Source organism: Anser brachyrhynchus (assembly GCF_964034855.1).
Source record: "Anser brachyrhynchus genome assembly, chromosome: 2".
Classification (NCBI taxonomy): Eukaryota; Metazoa; Chordata; class Aves; order Anseriformes; family Anatidae; genus Anser; species Anser brachyrhynchus.
In genome coordinates, this window is record NC_137695.1 from 27,599,664 (window position 1) to 27,625,281 (window position 25,618).

Genomic DNA, 25,618 nt, shown 5'->3' on the forward strand with positions numbered 1-25,618 from the left:
GGATATGTGTCTTGTCCACACCCTTATGATTTCCTTTGCATCATGTATCCATTTTCATCTTGAGCCAACTACTCTCCATTTAGCCTTGAACATATCCTGAATTACAGTAGCATTTTTTTTTCTGTCTCCAGTCCTAACTGGTGTAGTAATGCAGTCATGGGAATAGGCGGTTTCTGGATTCCAGATGCCTCAAGCTATCCTTTTTTCAACTCTTAGTGACTGGATGTTCATGACGTAAACTCGTCGCTGATCACCAAGAGTCCTGCATTTGCCAGCTTGAAGTTTTTCCTTGATGTATTTGCTGCACAGCACTTTGCCACATATCATCATAGGCCCAACTGAACGGGATATGCTACCAGGATTTGTGTTTGCTAGCATCCACAAATTACTTTGGTGTTAAAGACTGTGCTACACTTCATGTGCTTCCGTCTTCTCTTCCTGAAAGCACACTGTAACAAGAATATAATGCCACTTTGGGGGCAGGGAGAATCAAGTGGCAAACAGCAAATGCTCGTTCTGGCAGCAGGCTGGTATATTTTCTAGGCTAGGGACTGTACTTGAAGACAGAAGACTGCTTCTGGAACCACACAGAAACGCCCTTGCACCATGATAGCTTTGGCAGCCCATTATACACTGGGAGAGATTAGTGGTGGGCAGGACCCAGTGGAAGCTGGAGATCAGTTTCTCCTCCCCAGCTGCATGGATTGGCAAAGATAATGTATACTCTGGCTATCTTTACAAATATAAAGACATGCAGTTGGATATATGTACACTTACCAGGAAATATTTGCAATGCTAGGTGTTCTGGTAATATGCCTGCCATCCAAAACATACAGCTATGTGTCAGGGGTATGCGTATGCAGAGAGCAAAGCCCTTTTCCTATCTTGGTTTTTCTTCCCCAGGGGACTAGTAACATGATGAGCTAACCAGGTGAAAGTTTGAGAGATTGCACTCAAGATCTCAGGCAGCACCATGTTTTAATACTCCCATTTGAGCGGGGAAAAAAAGTGCAAACAGAAATTATCAAATTCAAAAGCTGTTTGCAGGTCTGTAGCTCAAAGTAAGATAGGCTCACATTTGTATGAGCCTTAGTCTACCTTTTACCCAGTAGGATTGCACCGCATGTCAGAGAGCTTTGAGCTTACAGCTTTTAAAGGCCTTATTGACCTATTGACTAAAGGCCTTATTGACTTATTGACCTATAGCGGAGCTGTTTATTCCTATAATTTTGAATATATCTATTTTTCTTTTATTCCACTGTGTTCTTTTTTTTTTTTTTATCCTTTGGAGACATTTAAAGGACATGCAGACTATTTGTCTCTCCTCCAGACAAAATCCTCTCTTGGTATAAAAAGTAGTCGTCTCTCCCCCTGGGAGTTCCTATTGCTGTCGTCTCTCTTATTTAATCCTTTTTCTTTTCTTTCTACTTAATTATGTTAAGCTTCAAAACAAATAAGGCTTGCTCTGACCTCAGAGTTGAGAGGTCACAGCACCGAAGTGTTAAAAGAATATCTTTTCTAGAGCCGGGCATTCAGGTCTTCAGTAAAGCACTAGAAAGGCATGTCTAGTGCAGCAGTGAGAGAAAAAACAAAGTAAGGTGATTTGTTACCGCCTACACAAAAGCCTTAGCATTTTGCGCTACTGCATCATCCTTTTTTTTAACGTCCCAAGTCCTTCCATTATCCCCCATGTGTCTTAGCACATACAAGAAAAGGTTGTTGAAAGAGCTGTTGGCCATACAGCGCCCATTGCAGGCATGGCATATGGCATACCAATGGCTCTTTTGTAAGCAGGCCCAGGACCACAGAGGAATGAAACATTGCTGACTTTAACTGAATAGTGGTCTTGGCTAATGAGAAGAAATCCAGTGTAATTTATGCCCTCTTCCCTGCGGGGAGGTGAACAAACCCCCAAACCAAAGAACTATTACATATGCTTTTTTAACCACTTGTAAAACGAGACAGAAAAATTACTTGTCTGATGCTAATAATATAACATAAAGAGGAATAATTCTCTAGAGTTTTTAGGCATACTGGTAGAACTAATTTAAATTCTGGTTCTTTTTCATACAGTAAGAAAGACTAAGTGTCAGCTGAATTAGCATTTAAACTAACAGATATAGTCAACGTGGCAGGATTAACTAAAAATTACAATCTTCAGTTCACTTCTTCATTGTGATTGACCCATTGTGATATTTTGCCCAATTCAGTAGATGTTTTAATACAAACAAGATCCTTTTAATCTAGAGCAGAGCTAAATTCCACTGTAAGAGACGTGGCTAGCTGATGTAGAGTTGTTATAGCAAAATCCATGCTTGAACGTACATAACAGAGTCTTAAACACATAGGAATGTAATTTTCATTTGGAATAACTAGACTTGATTCTAACAAAGTCATTTTCACACACATCGTTAGTACTGCTTTAGTCTTTTAAAGCATTGTGTTTCATTTTGTGATGTATTTGGAAGACATCAGCAACAGTGTCCCATGAAATATGCTTGGATGCACATATGTGCCCTCCTAAATACAATTAAGAACAACAAGAGAGGAAGAATGACAGTTATTGAATACTGCATGTGGATAATTTTTTCAAAGAAAGTAAAATAGTCTTTGGTAAAGGACTGAGAAACTATTCTAAAACGTATGAATGCCGCTGCTCTTTCCCATCACTAGGTAGAGCTATTGCCTCAAAATGAGAAATCGTCTCACTTAGCGTTTGCAGCTATCAAATATGGGTGGAGAACAAATACAACAAAGAGCTGCAATGAAATAATTAGACTGGCAAATGTAACACTTTGCAGTGTGGAAAATAAACAACTGCAACAGCACATACACTGAGCCAATTATTTTCTTTAAAAAAAAGTTCCAGTTTTCTCACCAAAGTACATACTAAAATATAGCTTGCTGCACAGCCAGTGTATAGCGCCTTTTTACTAACCCGTTAAATCAAACAGTATTGAACCCTTTAGATGATTGCCTTGCTTCTTTATTATAGCTATTTAGTCTGCTTTTTTTCCTAGGAATTAATTCTGAATTCTGTAGAGGAGTAAACTTTTATTGCTGCTATTTCTATTATATAAACAGTAAAATGGAATGGCTCTCCTCCTTATTCTTCCCTAGCTAGAAACTCTAACAACAGACTTTGTAAAAATAGCTTTGTTTCCTTACATATAAAAAGAAGGTAAAAGAGAAGAAAAATAATTTTCTAACTAGAAAAAGAGAAGAAAACCAAAAAGAGATGAAAACCTAAAGAGATGAAAACCAATTCTAATGAAACTCAAAATGCAGTAACAGTTCTAAAGGATTAAAAGAACTGAACAATTGAAGGATTGGAAAGTAGGAGAAAACTTTGTTCTGTGTGCTGATTTGTACTGAACAATACCTCATTTCTCGTCATAGATGTCAGATAACAATGTGGATATTTCTACTAATTTAAAAGGTTAATTTCCAATATTAATTCCGACATTTTTATTAAGCTTTTTGTGTTCTTTTTTTTTTTTCAAAGTAAAATAAGGAAATAAGAGCCAACTAAAATTTTCTATTGACTTTCACAGAAATACAAATATACAATATTGATGCTCGAATTTCATTTTAGCTCACAACGATCCATTAAACCATTTTGCTTTTGCCAGAAACAAGTCCAAGATAGGCAAACAAAAGAACGTATCCACAAGTGTTGGCTACTCTTCAAGCCATTCTGAAAGGTACTTCTTTTGGTTGGGACCTTTGATGTGTCATTTTCGTAGGCTTTGACAGAGAAAGTATTTGCTCTTGCCCTGGCTACCTCCTAAATTGCTTGTAGCTGTAGAATAAATGGAAATTTAGTTATCTGTATAGAAATATATCAGTAAGAATAAAAAGAGGTACATTTTTCTTAGGTGCTTAAATCATTTTTTCAATGCTATTTCTATAAATAAAGCAGGGCCAGCAAGTACATTTTAGTACAGTAGGCTGAGTAATTATTACCACACTTGTCAGTGTGATTTATGCCCATGCCAAGCAGCATTCCTTGAGAAAATCCCTGGGCATGGTTTACAGAATAACACCCACCAAGAGCTAGTTCTAACGAGTGCTATGGGCAGGACCGAGGTTTCCCCCCGTCCACAGTGCAGTCTGCCAGGGAAATCCAGCAGACTTCATGACCCTTCGGTACCCCTGCATGCCTTCCCTCCACATTCCCCAGTATGGAAACTGTGCACTGCTTTCTCAGTTTTGTGATACAAAAATATCATTCTGGTGGGCTGCACAACAGCCCTCAACTTAGTTTGAACTGAAAAATCATAACATAATTATGCCAAATAATGGTCCCTAGCTCTGTCTTACTTAGAAATATGTGTGTAGCCAAAGCATTTTTAAGTGCTCTTTGGGGCAGGTGTGTAAGCTGGACAGAAACACTGTGGGATGTGCTCTTCTTGCAGAATTTCCAGGACAATCTCATATTGCATTTTGTCCAATATTTCTAATAAAAATACAAAGACATTTCACATTCTTTAATTTTGGTAATGAACAAAATTCCTTCACTTCACACTCTCTTAAAGTGCTCTTTAAATAACACATGTTCAGCAAGATCCAGTGATTTATTTTTTATTCTGCCACTCGAGGTGTACCATTTAAGTTTTTGGCACGCACCGAACACTAATCTATAAATTCACAGTGGATTGTTTTAAGTCAATTATTTGTTGCAAGCAGATCTAATTCACATGAATAGCAATGCAGAGTTTGTACGTAGTTTAAATGCAGACAGTACTTCTAACTTTTCAGATCAGTGGTGTGTATTATCGCATGGCAGTTCCATTGTTGTTTGTGCAAGCAATGCAGGGAGTGAAGTTCCTTACCATAATAGGTGGTCAGACTGTGAGGCGGCTGGTGTTCTTATGAGTAAAGGGAAAGTGGGGTGACACACGTCAGCACAGAGAACCCTCTTCTTTGTTATATTTAAATCCCCTTTTCTCAAATAGATGACAGCAAATAAATTAGTTTTACAGCTTTGTATATGTTTCTAATTGTCCCAAGACACCCAAAGGAAAGACCTTGCACCAAACTAGTGTGTCCCTTCCCAAGAGGGCAAAGGAGTGGTGGTAAGTTGAAACTCTGCTTGCTTTCCTAAAGGCCTTTGTTTTGCTCTAGCAGTTAGTGTAGGCATGAATTGTACTTCATCTAGGCCAGTGTGCTTTCAGCTACAGTTTGTGGGTTCGCAAGCTGACACAGAATAGGCTCTTTAGAGAACAGTCTCCCTCAGTCTGAAAGGCCAAGATAATGGGATTTTTTTTAATAAATACTATACAGCAAATAAAATATAACATTTAATCTTGTCATCTCTTTGACCAAAAATGAGTGAGAATGGAGAACACAGAAGCAGCTTTCAGTTAAAAGCAATGGAAATTACTCATTAATATATTTTTTCATGGTATTTGATGATTATTCATAAAAGTAATGTTGTAAATGAAGTCAAGATAAAGTCAAGATAAGACCATTCATAATTGAATAAATTGTTGAGAAAGCAAACCAGCTATCCATAGGAGTATGTAGAATTTGACCTAGTAAAGCTGGTTTCTTGCCGGCCATCAGCATGTAGAAAGCAACTTGCAGAAGGAAATCAGTTTCATCTTGGATATCTAATTAAATATTTAAATGTATTATGACTTGCCAAATGTCATTATGACACCAATGACTTGCCAAATGACAACAGCACTTCCTCTTCCACCTTAGCTTTATGTCCTTTCTCTTATTTAGAAACCTGCATTCTCAGCCTCCTGTACATGGCAATGAGCAGGGTTAAGTAGCCGCCTGTAGCTGTTAGGGTAGATGTGTACTCTGGAGTGCTCCCCAGAGGGCCTAGGGGTGAAGATGCCCAGCCAGGCAGCTCATGAAGGCGTGTAAAGTGGCTGAGGGCCTCTTACCCTGCCTTTGCCCTGTCGCCTTTTGAAAGCTTGCATTAAACAGTCCGTATGTTGACTATGGCTAGCCTGTCTACGAAGGGAAAGATCTGTCTTTCCTTCCTTTCTTATATACTTCCATGAAGACCAAAGTGACTAATTTCCTTGTAAATGAAATGACTTCCCTCTCAGTATAAATAATTAATATTACAAATAAATATATTTCTAAATATATATCTCATTATAAATAAATAATTTCCCTCTCATTCATTCCCAGCCACACATACCCAAGAAGGTAAGTGACATGAGCAGAGGACAAAGTCTCCCACAGAAGTAGCACATTTCTGAGAACGACTGTGGTCAAGCAGATCTGCAGGCCCTGCAAGCAAGAGAGAGCACCAGGCTGCTCCTCTTTCCTACCCAGAACAAGGGGACAGCTTTTCCTTCTGCAGAGCCACCCAGCGGCATGCTCTGTGGTGCAGAGCACACCAGCACTACAGGTTTGCAGAAGTGTTTGCTACCGCAGCTCATGCAGGGCAGCCTCTTAGAGGAAGTCCAGCTCTGCATGCTCCTTCGCTCTGAATCCGCAGACTGCTCATCCATCCCCGAGTGGAAAAAAAAAAAAAAAAAAAAAAAAAAAACAAAAAAACCAGCTTGTATGTTTGCTATGCAAGTTTCTCCATAAAATGTGAAACAGCCATTACACTGTGGCCAAACCAGTCACATTTGTTAAAGCAAACACTGTGTGTACACCAATATTGGCAGACCATAATTGACCTTCGTTAAATTACGGTACATTCCACCTTCTCTTTGAAATTTTCCTTTCAAATTAAGCTAACAAAGAATAAGATGGCTCAGTAAACATGTCAATATGAAAACGTGTAGCATATGTATATACGTGGGCCATGATCCTTGACAGTACCACTCCCATAACACAGGTGCCAAGTAAAATGAAGTTTTACATTCAACTAAATCCTATTACATCATCCATAAGATGAGACATTTTGAAAACTTCACTTACTCTATTTCAGAATGTTAAGGCATGCCCTGGGCATGGGTGGACAGAACTCCAATCAGAATTAGCCGGGGAAAAAAAGGAGGAAATGAGTAAAGACAACTCTCTCTCTTTTGCAGCCTTTGCAATTTCCATTGCCTTTTAATAGTTTATAGTCGGATTTATTAATGCCAAACACACAAACTTTTCCTCTACAACAACAACTGTATTCACCTCACTTTTGACAGAACTAGCTCATGGAGATACCATTTCCTAAGTTGCTTTTAGTTATTATTTTAAGAGTGCAGCAAACCATGAGATGGGACAGGAATGGAAACAGTGACCTGAAGCCACATGAGAGTTTATTTGACCCATACAAAAGCCAGAATCTTGTGTACCTATCCGGAATGCCTCATCTTCCAGAGAAAAAGAACTGAAAACAGAGGAAGGGACACACGCCACAGTGGACCAGTTGTTTTGGAAGGAGGGGAGACAAAGAACAAGGAGGCATCTCTTGCCATGAGGGGTAAAGCTATAGTGTGAACTGAACCTGGAGGGAGAACCAAGAGCCATGGGGAGGGAGATATGGCAAGACACCAAGAGCAGTGCGCACAGTGGACTCTGCTGACAGGAACTGGCGGCCCTCCCCAAGGACCAGCTCTTGTCCGCACTTCTTTGCACCCCAGTCCTCTTACAAACACACGTCCCAGTGGTGGAGTCACTGTTCCTGGGGGTGTTTAAGGTTGGACGTGGTGCTTAGGGACACGGTTTAGTGGGTGATCGTGGTGGTAGGGGGATGGTTGGACCAGATGGTCTTGGAGGGCTTTTCCAACTTCAATGATTCTGTGTTCTCTATCTGGGAACTGCAAAACCTCATTAACTTCCTGCTGCTTGCAGGATGCTACAGTAACAGATTTACAGTAACGCAAACCGCCTTTTAAATCTACAATCCCTCTGCGTGCTTAATCCATTTCCCTAAGGAAATACACCCCAGGGCACGCTGCCCACCGGCGCTCCGAGGCAGGCCGCGCTCGCCCAGGGCGATCAGGCGCCATTTCCGCGGCCGTTCCCCAGCAACCGCCCCGAGCACGGCACGGCGGGGGCTGCGGGCCGCCAGGGGCCCGGCCTGACGGCCGCTCCCGGGGGCAAGCGGGCTGCAGAGGGGCCGGTAGGGCGGCCGGGCCCGCAGCCGGCGGGCGGCGGGGCGGAGCGGAGCGGAGCGGGGCCTCCCTCGGCGGGCAGGGCCGGGGCGGGCCGGGTGACGCGCGGGGCAGTGCCATGGGGGCGGCGGCGGAGCGCGGCGGCTTGCGGGGGCCAGCGGCTGAGGGCGAGCCGGGCCCCCGCCGGTGAGGTGAGGGGACGGGAGCGGGGCCGGGGGGCGGCGGGGGGGGGGGGAATGAAGCGGGGCTGGCGGCCCCACGGCCGGCCCTCGGCCCCGCTGCCGGGCACTTCCTGGAGCGGTGCGGCTTGGGCCGGCGGCGCCCCCGGTGCGGTGGCTCCTAGCGGGGTCCTCCCGCCGCGGTGCCGCTGGGCTGTGCCCGGACGGGGCAGCCGAGGGGTTTGCGCCGGGGAAAGTGGCTCTCGGGGGAAGGCTGGAGCCCTTAGGTGTCTTAAAAATGTACAGCTTCGGGAGGGAAAAATGCTGGGTTGGCAGGAAGCTGCTGCTGTTCGCAGCGAGCCTCGGTGCGGGCAGGGAGCGTGCAGCTGCTTTGAGTACAGCTTCATCTGACAAACCCGGGTATTTACACGTAAAGCTTCTAGAAAGAGCTTTCTTGGGCACTGTGCAGCTAGCTGTGCCTTCGGGGGTTTGACTCGGGTTGTTCTGGTGCCTGGCGTGGCTGCTGAGGGCACGGTGGCAGGGATCGAGCTCGCTGCTGACTGCAGCCCTCAGGACACAGCTGCTGTGTGTTGGGCCCCAGCACTCGCTCCCAAGTCAAGGATACAAGGAAGAGCCAGCCGTGTGTGTCTGCTAGTCGTATTTTTCGTGGTTAATATAGGAATCTTAGTCTAAAGTGATAGTGGAATGGTACTGGGATTAAGCAGGTGCAGAAGTATCTGCATTTTGTGCTGCATGCTGTGAATTGCAAAACCCCAGATTCATTTTTCTCTGTTGAATGTGTTTCCTCTGAAACGACTCCAGAAGGTTTTATGGTCTGAGTTTGCTTAAAAATATTAAAGGTGGTTTTGGGGAGCAAGCTCTGGTATCATATATTCCTGTTGCTTGCGGATCCTCCTTAGGAAGGACCCTAACTCTTCTCAGCACAGCCAGCAGAGTGAGAACAGTATTTTAGATGATGGGATAAAAGCCTCGTCTCCAGGAACACAAGGGAGCAGAGGCACAATGGCAAAGGGGGGAAGAAACATTAACGTCATATGGGGAGGAAGCCCCCTGCCCTGTCACAGGAGAACCAGCACCCCGTTGTCCAGGTGTGAGACGTCAAGAGAAGTCAGCAGAAAGGATCTTTAGATCATCTTACAGGGTTTAGGGGGGTTACTGCGTACAAGGTGTAGGGTCATGTTATGGGAGCCAGGAGAAGAGCGTCTTGTGATTGTATAGAACTTATGGGATGCGTAGGGAGGGACCAAAGGAAGGTGACCAGGTGGCTTGGAGGGGAGCAAGTATGGGAAAATAGATGGGTAAGGGGATAAAAGGGCCCAGCCACCGGCTGGTCAGCGTGCTTGTCTGGCTGTGCTCTGTGCCATATTACCACAGCCCTTTGCGTTCTCTCATTAAGCTCCATTCCTAACCGCTTTCCTGGATGAGAGGACTTTTTATTCTGTGTTCACCTGTGCACAGTGAGGTTGAAGCTCCAGCAACGGGGGCGGTTCCGTAAGCTATAGGGACTTCTGTGGCTGGAGACAGAGGGTCTAAATGCCCGTGGTGGACTGGGAGCACAAGTCTGCAGTGGTGGTAGCAGAGAGCCGGGAGTGCGCGCACATGGTGTGGGTGAGCACGTTGCGGCTGTGGGTGGAGAACATCGGGCTGGGCTGGTGCACGGCGAGCAGGGTGAGAGGCTGGGGAGCCAGGGACCGAGCTGTGAGTGTGGGCACGGCACTGGTGAGATCAGAGGGTCCTTGAGCGGGCAATGGGAGAGATCAGGGCGTCCAGGCCAGCTTCTGGAGAGACCGTAAGATCTGGCGGCCGCTTCGGAGACTGTACTTGGTTGGGTGGCACGAGGCCAGACCGCTGGTGCCGTCTGTGTTTGCACGAGCTCTCACTTCAGCTGGGGCGGTCTCTGTGTGCAGGTGTGTGTGTGGCTAGGGAGTAGCTGGTGGCAGCGTGTGGCAGGTGTAGCCCCTGGCTGCACCTCGGGCCGTGCCACTCGGCTGCCAGGTCCACCAGCACCTAACGTGTAAGCAGTACCTCTTCTGTAAGCTGAGGATGCCGAAGTCTTTGACTCTCAAAACTGGAGACTGGAGCCAAATCTACAACGACCGTTAAGCTGTAATAGAGTTGTAAAACGTTTGTCATTCTGGCTAATGCAAATAAAGCTACTTGCACGCATATGTAAATAGAGAGATTTGTTTAAGCTGCCGTGGTGTAGTAATGGAGCACAGATTAAACGCAAATTTAGGCTTTTGTTGTAGGTGTTTTTTTTTTTTTTTCTTTTTAAATACGATCTGGTTTTGAAGTCAATAGAAGTAAAGATAGAAATAGGAATAAAAATGGGGAACTTTTAGTGCCGTGGTACGTTTTGCACTTTCCTTTTCCCTCCCCATATTTCTCAATCTCGAGTAAATCTGGTTGTGGAGAAGAATGGTAACGCAGAGCCTGAATGGGGGTGCTTATCATCGTAAGAACTGACCTTCCTTTTAGACGCTTCCTGGTTTTAGTCTAATGCTATAACTTTCAGTTATCGTTGCTGGCAAATTAAAGGACTCTGCTTGTATCAAATATCAACATACTTTTAAAAAAGCAAAACCAAAAGTTACTGTCCTGCTTGCTGTTGGAGTTTGTGAAGATGTGGATATGCACGCGTGGGTGTAATGGTCCAGTCTGGTGACATGAAATCGATAGACTGAGAAGCAGATTGTTTTAGATTGGAAACTGTAACTGGAGGCATTTCCTAAGAAATGTGAAGGGCTGCTTCAGCACCTGTCCCTTCTTGCCCCAGAAGTCCTGCTTGCTTGTGGAATACCACAAGTAAGCTTCAGGTTGCCGGATGGGCTGCACGTACTTTTTTCTGCTTTAACATTTTCCATACACTTAGGGTTTTTTTTTTTATTGTTGATGTTTAAGAATATAATGCAGTTTTAATTTAACATAATGCCATCATTTAATAAGCAGCAGTTATTTCCAATGACTTTATTTTGCTTTCTCCAAGCAAGAGCAATTTTAACAGCTGTTAGGGCAGATAACCGAAAGTGCATGGCAGAGAGACACAGCATTGCAAAGTGGAACAACGGGGACGTCCAGAAAGTGCTGTAGGTACGCTGTGTGTGTGCATGGGTGTTTTTTTTCCCTTTAAAATATGCTGAAGAAGGCGTTGTTTTATCCTGATGCTCTCCCTTTCTGTATTGCTAATTTTAAGGGGATCTTTGTGATGATAGGTGGGACAAATAACAACAACAAAATGTATTTTTAGTACAGTGGATGCTTTTTGGCGTCATAGGCTGCTTCTGCATACAGGCTTTTCCTTAAATTGTGGCTGGGGCAGGGTTGGAGTGTACATGATGTAAGTAGTCCTTGTGTTTTCTTTTCAAGTTAGTGACATGTAAGAGCAGAAATAAAGCTAGACATGTGATATATGACAATATATGATTAAAAATTGTATACTGTGCAATTTCATATTAAAAAACTGGAGTTCCTTAACACCTATAGTTGTAATTATGTGAATTTGGTACAGCCTTTAAGTTTCCTAATTTTTCTTTTGTGCTTCAAGTTGTGTTTCCAGTTTTGTTTCATTTTTGTGGCAGCATGGTAGGGAAGCCCTGTCATGTGTTACAGCTTCTCCCCTCTCAGATGAGCTAGGTGCATACGTGTGCAGTCAACCCGATGATCTCCGAAAGTGCCAGCCTAGCGGTAGGCACACCTGCTCTCTGCCCGCTCTGCTTTCTGATCAGGAGAGAGGTGGGAGGGATGAGAGCGGGTGTTTGGAGCAGGTTCTTGCTGCGGAGCTGGCTCGGGGGCAGTCTTTTTGCCAGGTGCTCTTCGTAGCCAGCAGGAGAAGTGGGTGCGGGCTACGTGAGTTGTGCTGGTGGCTGCAGCTCGTCTCTGACCAGGGGTTTTCAGAAGGAGAGCAGCGTTTGGCAAGGGCTGATACCTTGCTTGGAGTCGGCTGCCTGTGTGGGGCCTTTGCTTCTGCTCAGATGTAAGACCTGGCAGCACCAGGACCGTGTAAGGTTTAGAGTTTGGGGTCATCCCGGTGCTTTTCTCTGCTCGTTTGTCTTCAGCGGTAGTAATGAGATGCACTTCTGCAAATCGAATGTATTGCAGACAGCAGGATATCAACTTCAAATACAATCGCTGCTCTAGAATTAACAAGTAGGCGGTGCAACAACTTTTTTAGCAGGGTGTCCCACCTTTAATATGTACAGTACTTTAATATGTGCTCATTTTGGGTCTGAGCTACTGTATTAGGAAACTTGGAGATGAGTTCAGAACAACCTAAATTGCACAGGTTAAGAGATGTTAGGAGATGACGCTCTTTTAGCCAGGTTCGCTACATGTGTCACGGAGCACTGTAACATTCCTGTTCCCTAAATAGTTTCTCCCTTTTATGTCTGTGTGTCTCAGACATACCTTTGCAGTCTGGACCCTGTTCCGAGATCCCCTTCCCTCGTTCTTGTGTAGGAGGGCCCCATTCTTCTCCCACACTAGGAATTCTCATTCCTTGCAGTTGTTTTTCCTGCAGCGCTGTCAGTGTCACCGCAGAGCTGAAGGATATTGTCGCGGAATGTCTGAACACTTGCTCCTGCCTGCCCTGCTGATCTGCAGAGAGCAGCAGATTGTGCAGACAGCACAAGTTCTTTTTAAAGCTAATCCGGATGGTCTGTGTAATCCCGAACTTTTTTTGGCTCGCTACCTAATGCAGTTGAGTTCAACACCGGTGATGCTAAGGGTGATGCTAGTGGAGGGAACGCCATCAACTCGTTTGTAAGGGTCTGGCTTGGCTCCAGCGTGGATTTCACTGGCTGTGGTTTTGTAGCTTAGTCATGGACTATTACAAAATATCTCAGCCCTTTCCAAAGATGAAAAGGCCTTAGGCCTTAATGGCCTGAAATTGGCCTGCAAGTGCTTAATATGTTATAAATTCAGGATTGATTTGAATGTGTAAAGCTCACTTTACATAGGCATAGATGTTGGCTGCAATTAATTTTATAAAAATGCTAAGCCAGGTCCTTTTGGTTTTGAGAAACAAGGGTGTGGCTGAAGTGGAGGTTTTACATGACTGGAATACACATTTTTTGATGTGTAGAAGAGGCTTTAAGGCTGATATGTCTTACTCGCCTTTTCTGCCAAATGCCTTTCAAAAGAGAGTGTTTCCTTATGAAAATTCAGATGTTGTCCTACTCTTTCTTCTGAACATCTATCCTTAGCACTTTTAAAAGTGGAAGGAAAGGTTCCCTGCTTTGAGATTAGAGTAGATTTGCTTTATAAGTCTTCAATGTCTGCTCGTATTTGACATCTGTGAAAGAATTCCTGTCATAAACTGACTCCTCGGGTTTAAGTCCATCTCGTGACTACATGGGATCTTGACCTGTAGATGGCCTTTGATTGTCATCTTTCAGTTTTGTAAGATTTAGCTATTACTTTTTTTATGCACAATTTTCTGAAGACCAAGAGAATAAAGAAGTGAACATAAATCACCTCTTTATAATTAAGATCTAGCACTTTAAACATATACATTCCTGTATTAATTTTGTATCAGTATAATTAAGTAAATGAATGTTTTCCATTTTGTATTCTGACTGTCCTTTATAGTTTTAAGCTAAATAGTACACAGCTGGCCTTTTGCACTAGATATATGTCTGTACAGTTTTATGTAAATATTTGCATTGCTCTTGTACTTAAACTTTCGTGCAAGTCCCGGGGAGCTGGATCTGAGGTAGCATTAAGATTTCTGCTTTTAAAGATTTGGTCCTGATTTCTTCCTGTATTTTTTGATTCAAGTTCTGTGTTGAACTGTTTCAGGCTTAATATATTTTTCATTTGTTTTGGACAGTGCATTATCTTCAGGAAATGGCCTCTTCTAAGTCCTTGATGAACGTTCTAACCTTCAGTTTTGGATCTGCAATAGGATTTTTCCTATGCTATCTTCTGTTTAGCATGATACTGGAAGAAAAGGTTGAAATCCAACCTCATATTCTTCACAATGATCCACACGGCCAACACTCAGCAGATACGGATAACGATCAGTTGCAAGGACAAATGAATTTCAATGCAGACTCTGGACAGCACAAAGGTATCTTGTTACACCTGACTGATTATATTGGGTGTTCCCTTTTCATGTATTGCAAAATGTTGTTTTCTTCACTGCCAAAATTTTGTATGAGTCATTTTCTTTCACTTTGCCAACGTTCAGGTTACATCTAAATAACTTTTATCTCCCAAGGTCTGCTGAATGGTGGTTTTCTTCAATTACATCACAGCAGTGATTCTTCCCTTTCCCCTTGGAGCCTAACTGTTTGTCCAAGTACTGGATCCAGACTTGGCAGTTTCTTTAGGAAGTTTGGAATTTCTCTGTAGGAATTTCTCAGACGAACCATTGACATCAAATGTGATCTGTTAAGCAGATATATTTGTTAGTGTTGTAGATGTGTTCAAATAGCTTTTTAGCTTTTAGAAGGTAATTTTGGACCATTTCTAACATCTCATCTAACCTCTCAGATGAAGCTAAAAAGAGGAAAAAAAAAAAAAAAAAGGAAGAAAAGCAGCAGTGTGTCACTGGGCCCTGTTTACTAGGCTGATTATGTGGTAATCCAAAGACAAATTGCTGTTCTCAGTCAAAAACAGAGAAATTGGGTTACACTTTTTTCTTTCTTTATCCTTTTTTTTTTTTGTTTAAAGAAGGTATACTTTTATATTTGACACATCTCATTATGAGTTCATTCTAAATCCTACGTGCAGGTAGTATCTGAACTGGGGCAGTTTAGATTAGAAAAAACGCATGCACTACAATGCATTTGCTGAACAAGACATTAATAGGTAATTTGTTATTTCAAGTTATTTAAATTGCAAACTCTGTAAGACAAATTTGTGAGTGCCTTGCATATAATCACAGAAAACTGTTGCAAAGAAAGCCTTGAAAAGGTTATACAGGAATATTTTAGGACCAGTGGTGCAGATCTCACTCTCCATGGAACGTTCTTTTATATGAGTTAACATCACTCTGTATGTGTCAAGTGAAAGGTTTCTTTGAGGAAAATGAACACTTTGGCACCTTGGATAACATTATATTACATACGTCTTGTTCAGCACAGCAACAGTAGGTGCATACTATGCTATTTTACTTCTTCTGACATTTTATAAATAAGATTTAACTTGATATTATGATAAGTTCTTTTGTTCTGGCTTACCATCTGCTTTTCCCTTCAAAACCACATTGCTTTTTTAGAAATATTTATTAGATTCTGTTGGTTAGCATAAAATTACATAACAAAACTGAGAAGCTTTTTGACCTTTTTGTTGCAGTCGTGTTCACTGGGAATGGTAAAAATACTCAGTTTTTAAATTGTCATTCATTTTCCAGTGCCATAAAAAGGATGGCTTCTGATAGTTTGTATGTACAAATCAAGACGTTCTAAAGTCACACTTTCCCAAACAGATTCCCATTTTAATGTGGCTCTTATGCTTTCCTTTATCTTTTGAAGTTAAAGTAGCCTGAAGAATTTTAATTTCTTGGTTTGGGGAGTTCTGTTTTTCTTCCTAAATGTAATGTTAATTTCATTTGGAATAAAAGACCTCCTCTCTGTCTCTTCTGATTTAGAAATGGAACGTTTGGGGAGAGGTTGTTCTTGGATTTATTTTACTGCTCAGTCAAGTCTAATGCTTTCAAATTTTCCTCTTTTTTTTTAGATGAGAATAAAAATGTTGCAGATGGACTGTATCAGAAGGTGAAAATACTTTGTTGGGTCATGACTGGACCTCAAAATCTAGAAAAGAAAGCCAGGCATGTTAAGGCCACTTGGGCCCAACGTTGTAATAAAATACTTTTTATGAGCTCTGAGGAAAATAAAGACTTCCCAGCTGTGGGCCTAGAAACCAAAGAAGGCAGGGACCAACTGTACTGGAAGACTATTAAAGCTTTTCAATACGTGTATGACCATTATTTTGATGCTGCTGATTGGTTCATGAAAGCAGATGATGATACATATGTTATATTGGACAACCTGAGATGGCTTCTTTCAAAATACAGTCCTGAGCAACCGATATACTTTGGAAGAAGGTTTAAGCCTTACGTGAAACAGGGCTACATGAGTGGAGGAGCAGGGTATGTTCTAAGCAAAGAAGCTCTGAAGAGATTTGTTACTGCATTTAAAACAAACAAATGCTCTCACAGTTCCTCTATTGAAGACCTAGCACTAGGAAAGTGCATGGAGATCATTAATGTACAAGCAGGAGATTCTAGGGATACAAATGGCAGGGAAACCTTTCATCCCTTCGTTCCAGAACATCTCCTAATCAGAGGATACCTACCAAAAACATTCTGGTACTGGAATTACAATTATTACCCTGCTGTAGAGGTAGGTCTTTAGGAACCTGACAACCGTTTTATGAAATACATCTTATGATGGTACGATGTGTGTATTGGCATATTAATGGCAGCTAAATGTATTTTAGAAAAGAAGATTTTCTTGTGACTTCCTGAGAAATACCTCTGTGCAGACTTGTTAAACACAGTAGTCATCAACTAAAACTTGATGCTAAGAACTTATTGTCCTGGAAGAGCTAGTGAATCTGGAATTATTATTGCTGTCTTCCTATGTTCTGTGGACAGCAAGAAATGATGAAATCTTTCTAATAGGTTTGTCTGGTGTCTTCACTACTACCTTCCTTGCAAAGGTATTCCTCTGTTTTGTACCTCCATATCCCATGGACAGTGTCCCTAGCTTCTCTTCCAGCCACCCACCTACCAGAGAGCAATGAGAAGGGAGGCTAGTGTGGTTTATTACAAGCTGTGTGTTAAAACTAATATTTGTTTCTTATGTTTTTATATGCTTCCTCATCCTTCAGGGTGTTTTTCTTCATTTTATCTTACAGCTTTAATTTCGGCTGGCTTTGCTTAAATTAAGTTTCCAACTTGAGTATTTGTTCAGCTCAGCCTTTTGAACTTTCACTTTCAACTGTTTTCCTGGAAAAAAATAGTCGTTTTTCATTTAGGTTTTTGCATATCTTTGTATGCCATATGCTCAGTTACAGGATTTTTTGCCCTAATATTAACGTTGATAAGAAATTTCCAAGTGTAAAAAATACCTGAATCAAAGACATTGCCTCTCGAAGCTGAATCAGAGCTAGTCAAAAACAATTTGTAAACAATGTGTTAACAGCTATCTTTTAGCTCTTCAAAATGCTTAGTAATGTAAACGAAATTAATAAATTTAAATAAATAAATAAAAATAATACTTCCAAACTGATTCATTACAGCAGCTTTCTCTATGTAGAAAGTTAGATACTGGCAAACCATGCCATGCTTGAGCACACACACAGGTGCACGTGAGCACGTTTGGCCTTTGTATTCTGGGTGATTGATAGCATGATAACAAGCACGTATTGTGTCACATATAAATGCAAATGTATTGCTTCTTATATAAATACAATATACTTCTGCCTGCTTGATGCTGCTTCGTTTTGTTTAAACCGGACATAAAAAGTGAAATATGGAAAAGAAAGAACACGCTCTGGCATTAAGGAGGGCAGCTGGTTTCTTCATTGGCTTGGCTACAGAGGCAAAAGATTTTGTCCAACTGTGCTTTTGGAAAGGTGCTTTGGCAAATGTGTCTGATTAATCCATTTTGCTTGCCTAATATTAAGCTTTCAAATGCACAAATGATGATAGTGAATTTCTTCCCATGAAGTCAAGTGTGTATTTGAATTCTTCCTACAGTATCTGTAATGCAGGGCATGCTCTGGAATTCTTCCTGATTATTTTGACTTGTTTTGTATTTTAGGGTCCCGGATGCTGCTCCGACCTAGCCGTTTCATTCCACTATGTTGACTCCATGACTATGTATCATTTGGAATATTTGATTTATCATCTCCGTCCATATGGGTATTTGTATCGGTACAATCCTGATTCGGCAAAGAATCTAGAAGAGCAGAACAAAAATGAAGCACTAGAGGATAAGCAAAAGCTAAAGCAAACAATTTCTGAGAATTAAATGGACTTTGAAGGAAACTGAAGGAAGCCAGTACAGAGAAAAAGGGCCTTCCCCATCTCCTGCATGAAGCTTGTGGACTAGAATTATTCGTGGTGATTCTTATTTCAAAAATCACGTTGGCAGTACTTCCAGCCAGTGTCTGTGCACAACAGAGTCCAGTGAGGGCTCTGACTGTTTGGGATAGTCTGATCTTGCAGCCCTACTCATGAAGATTTGGGGCCCTAAAGCTGTGAAATAGGAGGTTGTTCTGGTACATTAATCTCTGGAAGAACTTGTATTAAAAACATAGTGAACAAGTTCAAAGATAATCATACAGTATTTCTTTTCTTTGTTTGTTTCTTTGTTTCCTTCCAAATGTTCTGTTAGGTGAGGTCTAATACTAGAAATCTGATATCGCACAGTCAAATATTTCATGATGGAAATATTTCTCTTGTGTTCTCAATATTTAGAAATTACTTCGTGTATTTTGCCCTACAAGGAAGGGAGAGGGGTAAAAGTACAGCCTCAAATCTGCTTTGCCTTAACAACAGACCGGTTGATATGAATAGACAGAGATACACCTCAGTGACTCACTTCTGAATTATTTCAGAAATGAAATTCCCTGCTGTGAATTATTTATTTTTTTTTTTGCTGTAAGTCTCTATTCTATAAAACAATATGAAGTTGGATTACTGCTAGTAGCTAGGAATAGTTACTATTCAGATTGCTGAGGTGATGTGAGGAGCTTGCATACTTGGCCGTAGCTTTTTTTTTTTTTTTTTTTTTTAAGTCAAGTTACCACTTGGTAGAATGGATGACTCATCTGAGAACTTCATAAGATAAGGTAGATGCTTTGCCTTACAAAAGTCTATCTTCCTTCACACCTTCGCTATAAATCAGAAAAGTTAGTATCTTAACAAAGCTACAACGGCATATAATAATTTGGTTTCAGCCTGTGTTAGAATTACTTCATCTCTCTCTGATTCTCACATTACTCTACTTTCTGAAGTTACCTTATTCATTAAAATTTTGCAGATACAAACAAGTCCTGTTCTAAAACTGCAGCAAAGCTGATTTGACTGCTTGGCTGAAGTACTTAATTTCACTTTTCTGAACTTTTTTCATCCATTCTTAACGTTTCTTCTGTATTTGTTTCTTGTATTTTTCAAAACGCAGTGTTACATGATCCCTGCTTCACTCTTGTGAAGCTGAAGTATGTAGTTGTTCGGGTGCACCAGCCTGAATGCAGGAATCTTTCAAAGTGCATTAACTCTCTCCACTACTTTATGAGTATCTCTGCCTCTTAACTGCCTCTTAACTGGAAACACTTTCTTGGTGTGGGACAAAATTGTGTTAATAACTGAAGAATTTTCAAAGGCCAAGCCTGTGTTTTACGTACCTAACATAGAACTTTCTGATTTTCTCTTCATCAGATTCAACTGATAGCAAAGTTCAGGGGACAGGGTTAAGCTTGACATGCCTTTATTCCACACATCGGCAAAATTTCTTTATCTTTTTTATCATTTTTCACCTTCATCATATTGATGAATTTGGACATAACCTGATTACCTCCAGTCATTGCTTTGGAGAGGGCACATACTGGTAGCAGACAGCCGTACGGACTGCTGCTGTCCTTCAGGGTGTTCCTTGAAGAGGACGTTACCATAAAGTACTGGAATTTTTTTTTTCCAAAGATGGTTCTCGCACACGGATTGGGGTTCTATCTGTGGTCCAGCAGTAAAGTTCATGACTTCCTTTCTGGTCATTACTCTGCAGTAAAATGGCAATTACTGAAATATTTTAAGGAATCGAAATGCTAATGTACAGCTTCTCTGCCTGAATACAGGTTGGGTTTATATATAAAGTATTAGTTAAATGAATAGTTCCTGTTGCGTTAAATCTGTTGATCCTGAGAAAGGTTCTCTCTGAAATACTGAAAGAGACAAGAGCTTTATTTTAAGTTAACTGACTTAAGTAGAAAATTATAAATATATTTGTTTAGAAAAAGGAAAAAGTCTCCAGTTAGCTGTAGTCAGAGGGACACTTGTCCAGAGGAGAATGTATGATACTTTATTTCAGATAGATGCTTCCGTCTGTGAGTTGAATGTTTATCCCATGTGCAACACAAAACAATAATATTGTGAAATCCATATGCTATTGATAAATCCAGTGGCATTGTTCAAAGCTGCAATTAAAAGATTCTGGAATACATAAGGAAACTATGAAACGAAATCAATATCCCAACTTTAATCTCTTTGCCTTTCCTCAGCAGCAGTTGTAATACTTGTCTGCTACCCAACTGTCTCGTGGGTTTAGAAGGCAGGGCAGGAATGTCCCTCCAAGAAACATGCAGGGCGCTAGAGGGAACGGAGAAATAAAGGAACAAGCAAGCAGCATGTAGGTGCAAGTTGCATTTCTTTAGGAACGAGGCAAAGAACATCCTACCTTGTGATAAACCAGCACCCTAATCTGGAGAAGTGAGAGTCGCCTGCTCTTCAAATGTTTGTTCTTGCTTTGTTTTAAAGTGTCCTCGCTCTTGGGCCTCTGAAATGATTTCCTTTGCCTTTTTGACAGCACTGCACAGTATTTTTTCCTTTCAATATCCAGGCAGGCTGGAAAAAAGTATTGATTTTTCATTCTGTGATTCTCATAGAGGGCTCTTTGTTGAAGTGTATGGTTGTAATCATGAGCTGATACCTCCCAGAACAATTGGTTTGCATCTCACTCTTCAAAAGCTTAGGGAGGGAAGATTGGAATGTGAGCAGTTTAATTTTCACGTATAATATTACACAACTATTAGTAGTTTATTATTTCACTCTCAGGGCTTCATGCTTTGACAAAATATTTATTGAGTTTGAGTATTTCAGCAGCCTAAGGAGGCTACATTACAGGTGTGGTCCCCATTCTGAAGCACAGAAGCAGACTTTCAGGCTATTCAGATCGTTGCGCTCGCTTTCTCTGAGATTGCTTCACTTTATAAAACAAAAAAGCTTCCATTGCCATAGTAGTGCTTTAAAATGGCACATCTCAAAATTTTGAATGAGTTGTCTTGAAGTTACAAAGCAGCAGCGTTTTCTTAAGCAGCTGCTTGCGCTTGGATGTGGGATGTCACTTAGTGTAACAGAGCACCATTTTAACCTTGTGTTAAGTGGGTTTTAGTTCAGAAGGAACGAGAACACCAAGTGGCTGCCTTCCGATAAAAGTCCCTAGCTGAAGGACAGAAGTAATCGTGGCTTGCAGAAGACTAATTTTAATCTTCACTCCTAGTTCATTTTTGCAATCTTTATCGTTCTTAAGAGGTTAGACACTGGTGATGTTAGCACAGTCTCTTGTTTTGTGGAAGCTCTTTGCCAATGCCTTTTGCCTTTTAGAACACTTTGGTTTGCTCTGGTGGGGGTAGATACTAAAATCACTTTTTGTTCACATGTTGCCATTTGCTCTGTTACCTTTCCAGAAGTGTACCTTTCAGTAAGTAGCTGATAGACCCGTTACACGCAGTTTGCTGTCTGAGAAGGGTTTTTTATCTTTGTACAACAGAGAAAAGTGGGTTATTTCTCTGATGTACCTGCTGCTGATGCAAACAGTGCACACGTGGATGAAAACAGACCCCTCAATATGGGTCTGCTTGGGAAGGCTGTTTTGTCCTTTTTCTGTCAAGAAAAACGTCTGTGGAACTCCAAAGGTGTAATTTGCTTTGTTTTACCATACTGTATTTAAAATACTCCAGAAATGTTGTTAATCCTCTAAAAAAAAAAAAAGAATATTGCTGCTGGACAGTATGTTCCACTTAAAACCTGTGAATGTTTCCTTTTGCAGTTCTAGGTAGTTGTGTCCCTAATGACAGGTATAGGTGACTTGTTTGGACTGATCACCATAAGATTGGTTTCTTAAATACCTTCTTTAAAGTGCCTTTGACCAAATTTTAGCATCAAAGTTAAGTTGAGAATTGAATAAATAAAATAAGTTATCTCATACACAGTGCATGTCTGTCTTCATTTACCCATCCTATACACTAGTAGTGTAGCAGCACAGTTTCGATGAATAAAAATGTTCTTTTTTTGGTGGGTACAGGAAAGTTGAAAAGCTTCTTGCACTTACTAAGTTTTCTGTTATCATATTTACATTACTAACAGGTAGCGAGCTGTGTAGAAAACAGTTTTGCTTTAAATATTAAATTAATTGTTAGTGCTAGAGTCACATAAATGGACTGTTGTTACTGTGTTTTGCTCATTTTCAGTGTCTCCATGTTGTTACAGCATCCTGAGTGAGCTTGACTGTAGCTGATACCTCAAAGACAAAGCAACGCTGTTCAAAATTGACCACATTTGACAGGGAACGCAGCCTTTTTTAAAGGATTTATTCTTTCAGTGAACCTCTTCCGTGAGAAAACTGTTAAGATGTAAATGTGCTTTCTAACCTAACTTTCTGCTATCTATGCCAAGTAAGGTTCAGCAGTAAGGAAAGTTCCTTGTATGCAGATAGGAAGCATCTTTATGTGCGTGCTTGCTAAGTACAGGAAGTGAAACAACCAATTTGACTGTGCTCAATAGCTGGCACGTTTTAGCTAAGAAACAGCAGCCAGTTGAAGAGAGGATAAAAACTCCTCTCTGGAGTTCCAGGTACCTGTTAAGCTCTTATTGCTGCTACCATAACTTTCACCTGTCAGGATGAAACTAGATCCAGCAAATTGCAAGATGCTATTGCTGGGGCAGAACAAAAACTGCTCTAGTGAAAAACTGTTTCGTAACTGGGTTTGCTTTGCCTGCTTTTTTTTTTCCCTTTTGTTGTTGTTGTTTTTCTATATATAACAGACACTGCAGATTTGATTACCAGAAGTTACCAGAAGTTGCAAAGATACAAGTGAGAGAACATTAAACGAAGGTAAGTTCTCAAAACCTGTCCACGTACAGAAAGCTTCACTGGCTCAAGGGAGTTTTCTGGCATTCTTTTCTCTGTGCTAGTGTGAGTTAAAAAGAAATTTAAGTAAATATCCAAGGACTGTGAAGGTTGTTGTAAGCTGCATGGAAAATAGGCCTGCACATTCCAGCACTCACTGCAAAATGGTCTTTCCTCCTTTTTGCTAGTTTTTCACCTTAATGAGGCTCACCTTAATGAAGACCTCCTATAGGTTCTAGAGATTTTGTAGTGAGTGACTTATTTTGACAGCTATGTAAGAAAATCAGAGCTCTCCAGTGAACATTTTCATTGATCCATGTATGAAGTAATTTGGCATAGATTTGGGATCACGGGATCTTACTTCTAGGCATTAGGGTGGTATTTGGCATTTATAAAGGAAAAGTGATTATTTAATTCAGAAATGCAGTGTCAGCACTGCGTTTTTCCAGATTTCTAATACATGTATATCTGTTCCTGGAAGACTGCCTCGAATGCCAACAGAAACAAATTGTATAGAGGTACTCAACACTGGTTAGTCAACAGTATGTGGCAGGGAGTACTTCTAATTACACTGTTGTTAACACTGGAATTCAGATGTGGTTTTGCACTATGACCCATGCACTTTCATTTTAACTCTTCTTCCCAGTTGACCTCAGCCCTGTCCCATTTGTTTGTAACACTTCACTCTTGTGGTGAAACTACAAGCCACGAGGTATGTGCCCTTCCTTCCTTTCCGCCAGATGCCTTTCTATAAGCTTTATTTTCTTCAGGTTGCAGCCTCCGGTGCTGGAGCATGCAGTGGTACTGGCCCAAACTTCATATTCCAGCCTCCCACTTCTACGTAGATGTGTGAGGCAGCTTTTGGGATGAGAAAGCGACAGTTCTTTTACATGCTCAAGGTGTTACCTTCGCTGGAGTTGTGATTTGTCTCTTAAAAAGATTCACTTCTTTTTTTTTTTTTCTCTTTCCCCATGAACAGCTTCAGCTCCTGCTCTGCGAAGTGCCGTTTGAGGAGCACATGCTGGCGGATGGGTTGTCATTTTCACACTTCAGGTGTCTGCGGTTCACTTCAGGTCTGTATGTAAAACGTTACGCTGTCATCAGTGAAGTTAGTAATTTACCAAATGTTTTGAAATCGCCCTGTCTAAATGAGTCACTACTGCAGCAAGAGTCAAATTAAGAGTTACAGATTAAGAAGATCTGAAGAGATGGAGTTGTGAGTTTCTCAGGAATGTTTGTTAAATAACAAGTTGTGAACAGCTTGCATATTTTCTGTCATTTAAACTAAGGTTTTGCTTGAGTAGGTAGATAAGTTTGCAGGATATAGCTCTTCAGTTTTACAAAACCAAACTGCAGCCTGTGTGAACCCATCACTTTGACATCTCGAAGTCAAAAAGACTGGTTTGTTTTTCTGAATTTCTATTCTGGCTGCCAGCAACACCTTGCCCTCTTTTGATTTCTTTCCACTTCTAGGATAAAATCCTCATGCGCTGAAAGAGGAGAAGCTTTGTCAGTAACTTCACTCACCTGAAGAACCGGATCAGTCTGCTGCTTTTGTCCTGTTCCACCCTGCGTTTTCAGTGCTCCTCAACAGCTTTGGGTCCTGCATGCTCCTAGGTAGTCAAGGTCTCGACTCCTCCTCCTCTCTGAATTGATCAGAAGGACTTAGAAATTGATGTGTGTTAGTACCCTGCACCTTTAAGAATTTAGACAATTATTATTTTTTTCCTTTCATTGTCACACTTGAATTCTTATCTAGCAATCACGGCAACGTTAGGCTGTTAAGGGCTGTAATGTAAGATTAAAGATAAAAATTAACTTGGGGTCAAATGCTGAGTACTTGGTAGAAATCAAAACAAATAGATGTCTGTTTTTTTTTTTTTTATTTTTACGTATTTTTTTTTCTCCAAACTCCCAGTTCTACTAAATTTGGGAGCACAACACCATTTGTTGAACTTCTGTTCTCTGGCTCGTCTGTCCAAAGTGGTGGAGGTACCTGTAAACTCGAGTCCATATCCTTCCTAGATTTGTAGCCCAGGTGAACAGCCTGCAGGAATTAAGCATACATCATAGGAAGATCACACCCGAGGCTCTGAAATCTTCCCCGCACAGAACAGTACTTAACCAGCAGCTCAAGCGTTTGCCATTGAAAACAGCAAGTTTCACAAACTCCGCTGTAGACTGTTGGAACTGAATCTACTGGTGTTTCAAGGACAGGAAGGGTAATCATATTTGAAATCAAGTTTCAAATATTTAGAAAGGTACACCTCTCCTGTTTAGCAGCTGGCAGAGGTTCAATGTGAACAATGAAGTCATTGTTCCTATTGGTCAGTGTTACCTCATTTTTAGCAGAGAATAAGTAGAGTCTGTTTACGCAGATTAGAACATCGGTTGTCGAACTAATTGAGAGCGTCCTGCTTTTAAAGCAATTCCCTACCAGCTAGCTTGGGTTTTATGCGCTTTATCAGCTTCCAAAACTGCATTTCAAGCATCGTGTTCAGATTACTTCAAGTAACTATTATTAAAATGCACTGGCTGTATTTCATTCCAG

At 41.2% G+C, this 25,618-nt stretch overlaps 1 protein-coding gene and 1 long non-coding RNA gene across 2 annotated transcripts; one reads left to right on the forward strand and one right to left on the reverse strand.

The window, feature by feature from the left end:
• Positions 1-11,161: 11,161 nt before the first annotated feature.
• LOC308189700 lies at positions 11,162-25,618 on the reverse strand. Its single transcript, XR_013946523.1, has 2 exons — positions 24,595-25,618; positions 11,162-14,596 (listed from the first exon to the last, which is right to left on the reverse strand). It is a non-coding gene; the product is annotated as an uncharacterized lncRNA (long non-coding RNA).
• On the forward strand, positions 14,054-22,141 carry C1GALT1 (core 1 synthase, glycoprotein-N-acetylgalactosamine 3-beta-galactosyltransferase 1; the record flags this gene model as incomplete). The annotated part of the gene is made up of 3 exons (XM_080579988.1): positions 14,054-14,276; positions 15,890-16,557; positions 17,983-22,141. The coding sequence occupies 3 exons, from the start codon at positions 14,054-14,056 to the stop codon at positions 18,190-18,192; spliced, it is 1,101 nt and encodes a 366-aa protein (XP_080436114.1). The 3' UTR covers positions 18,193-22,141.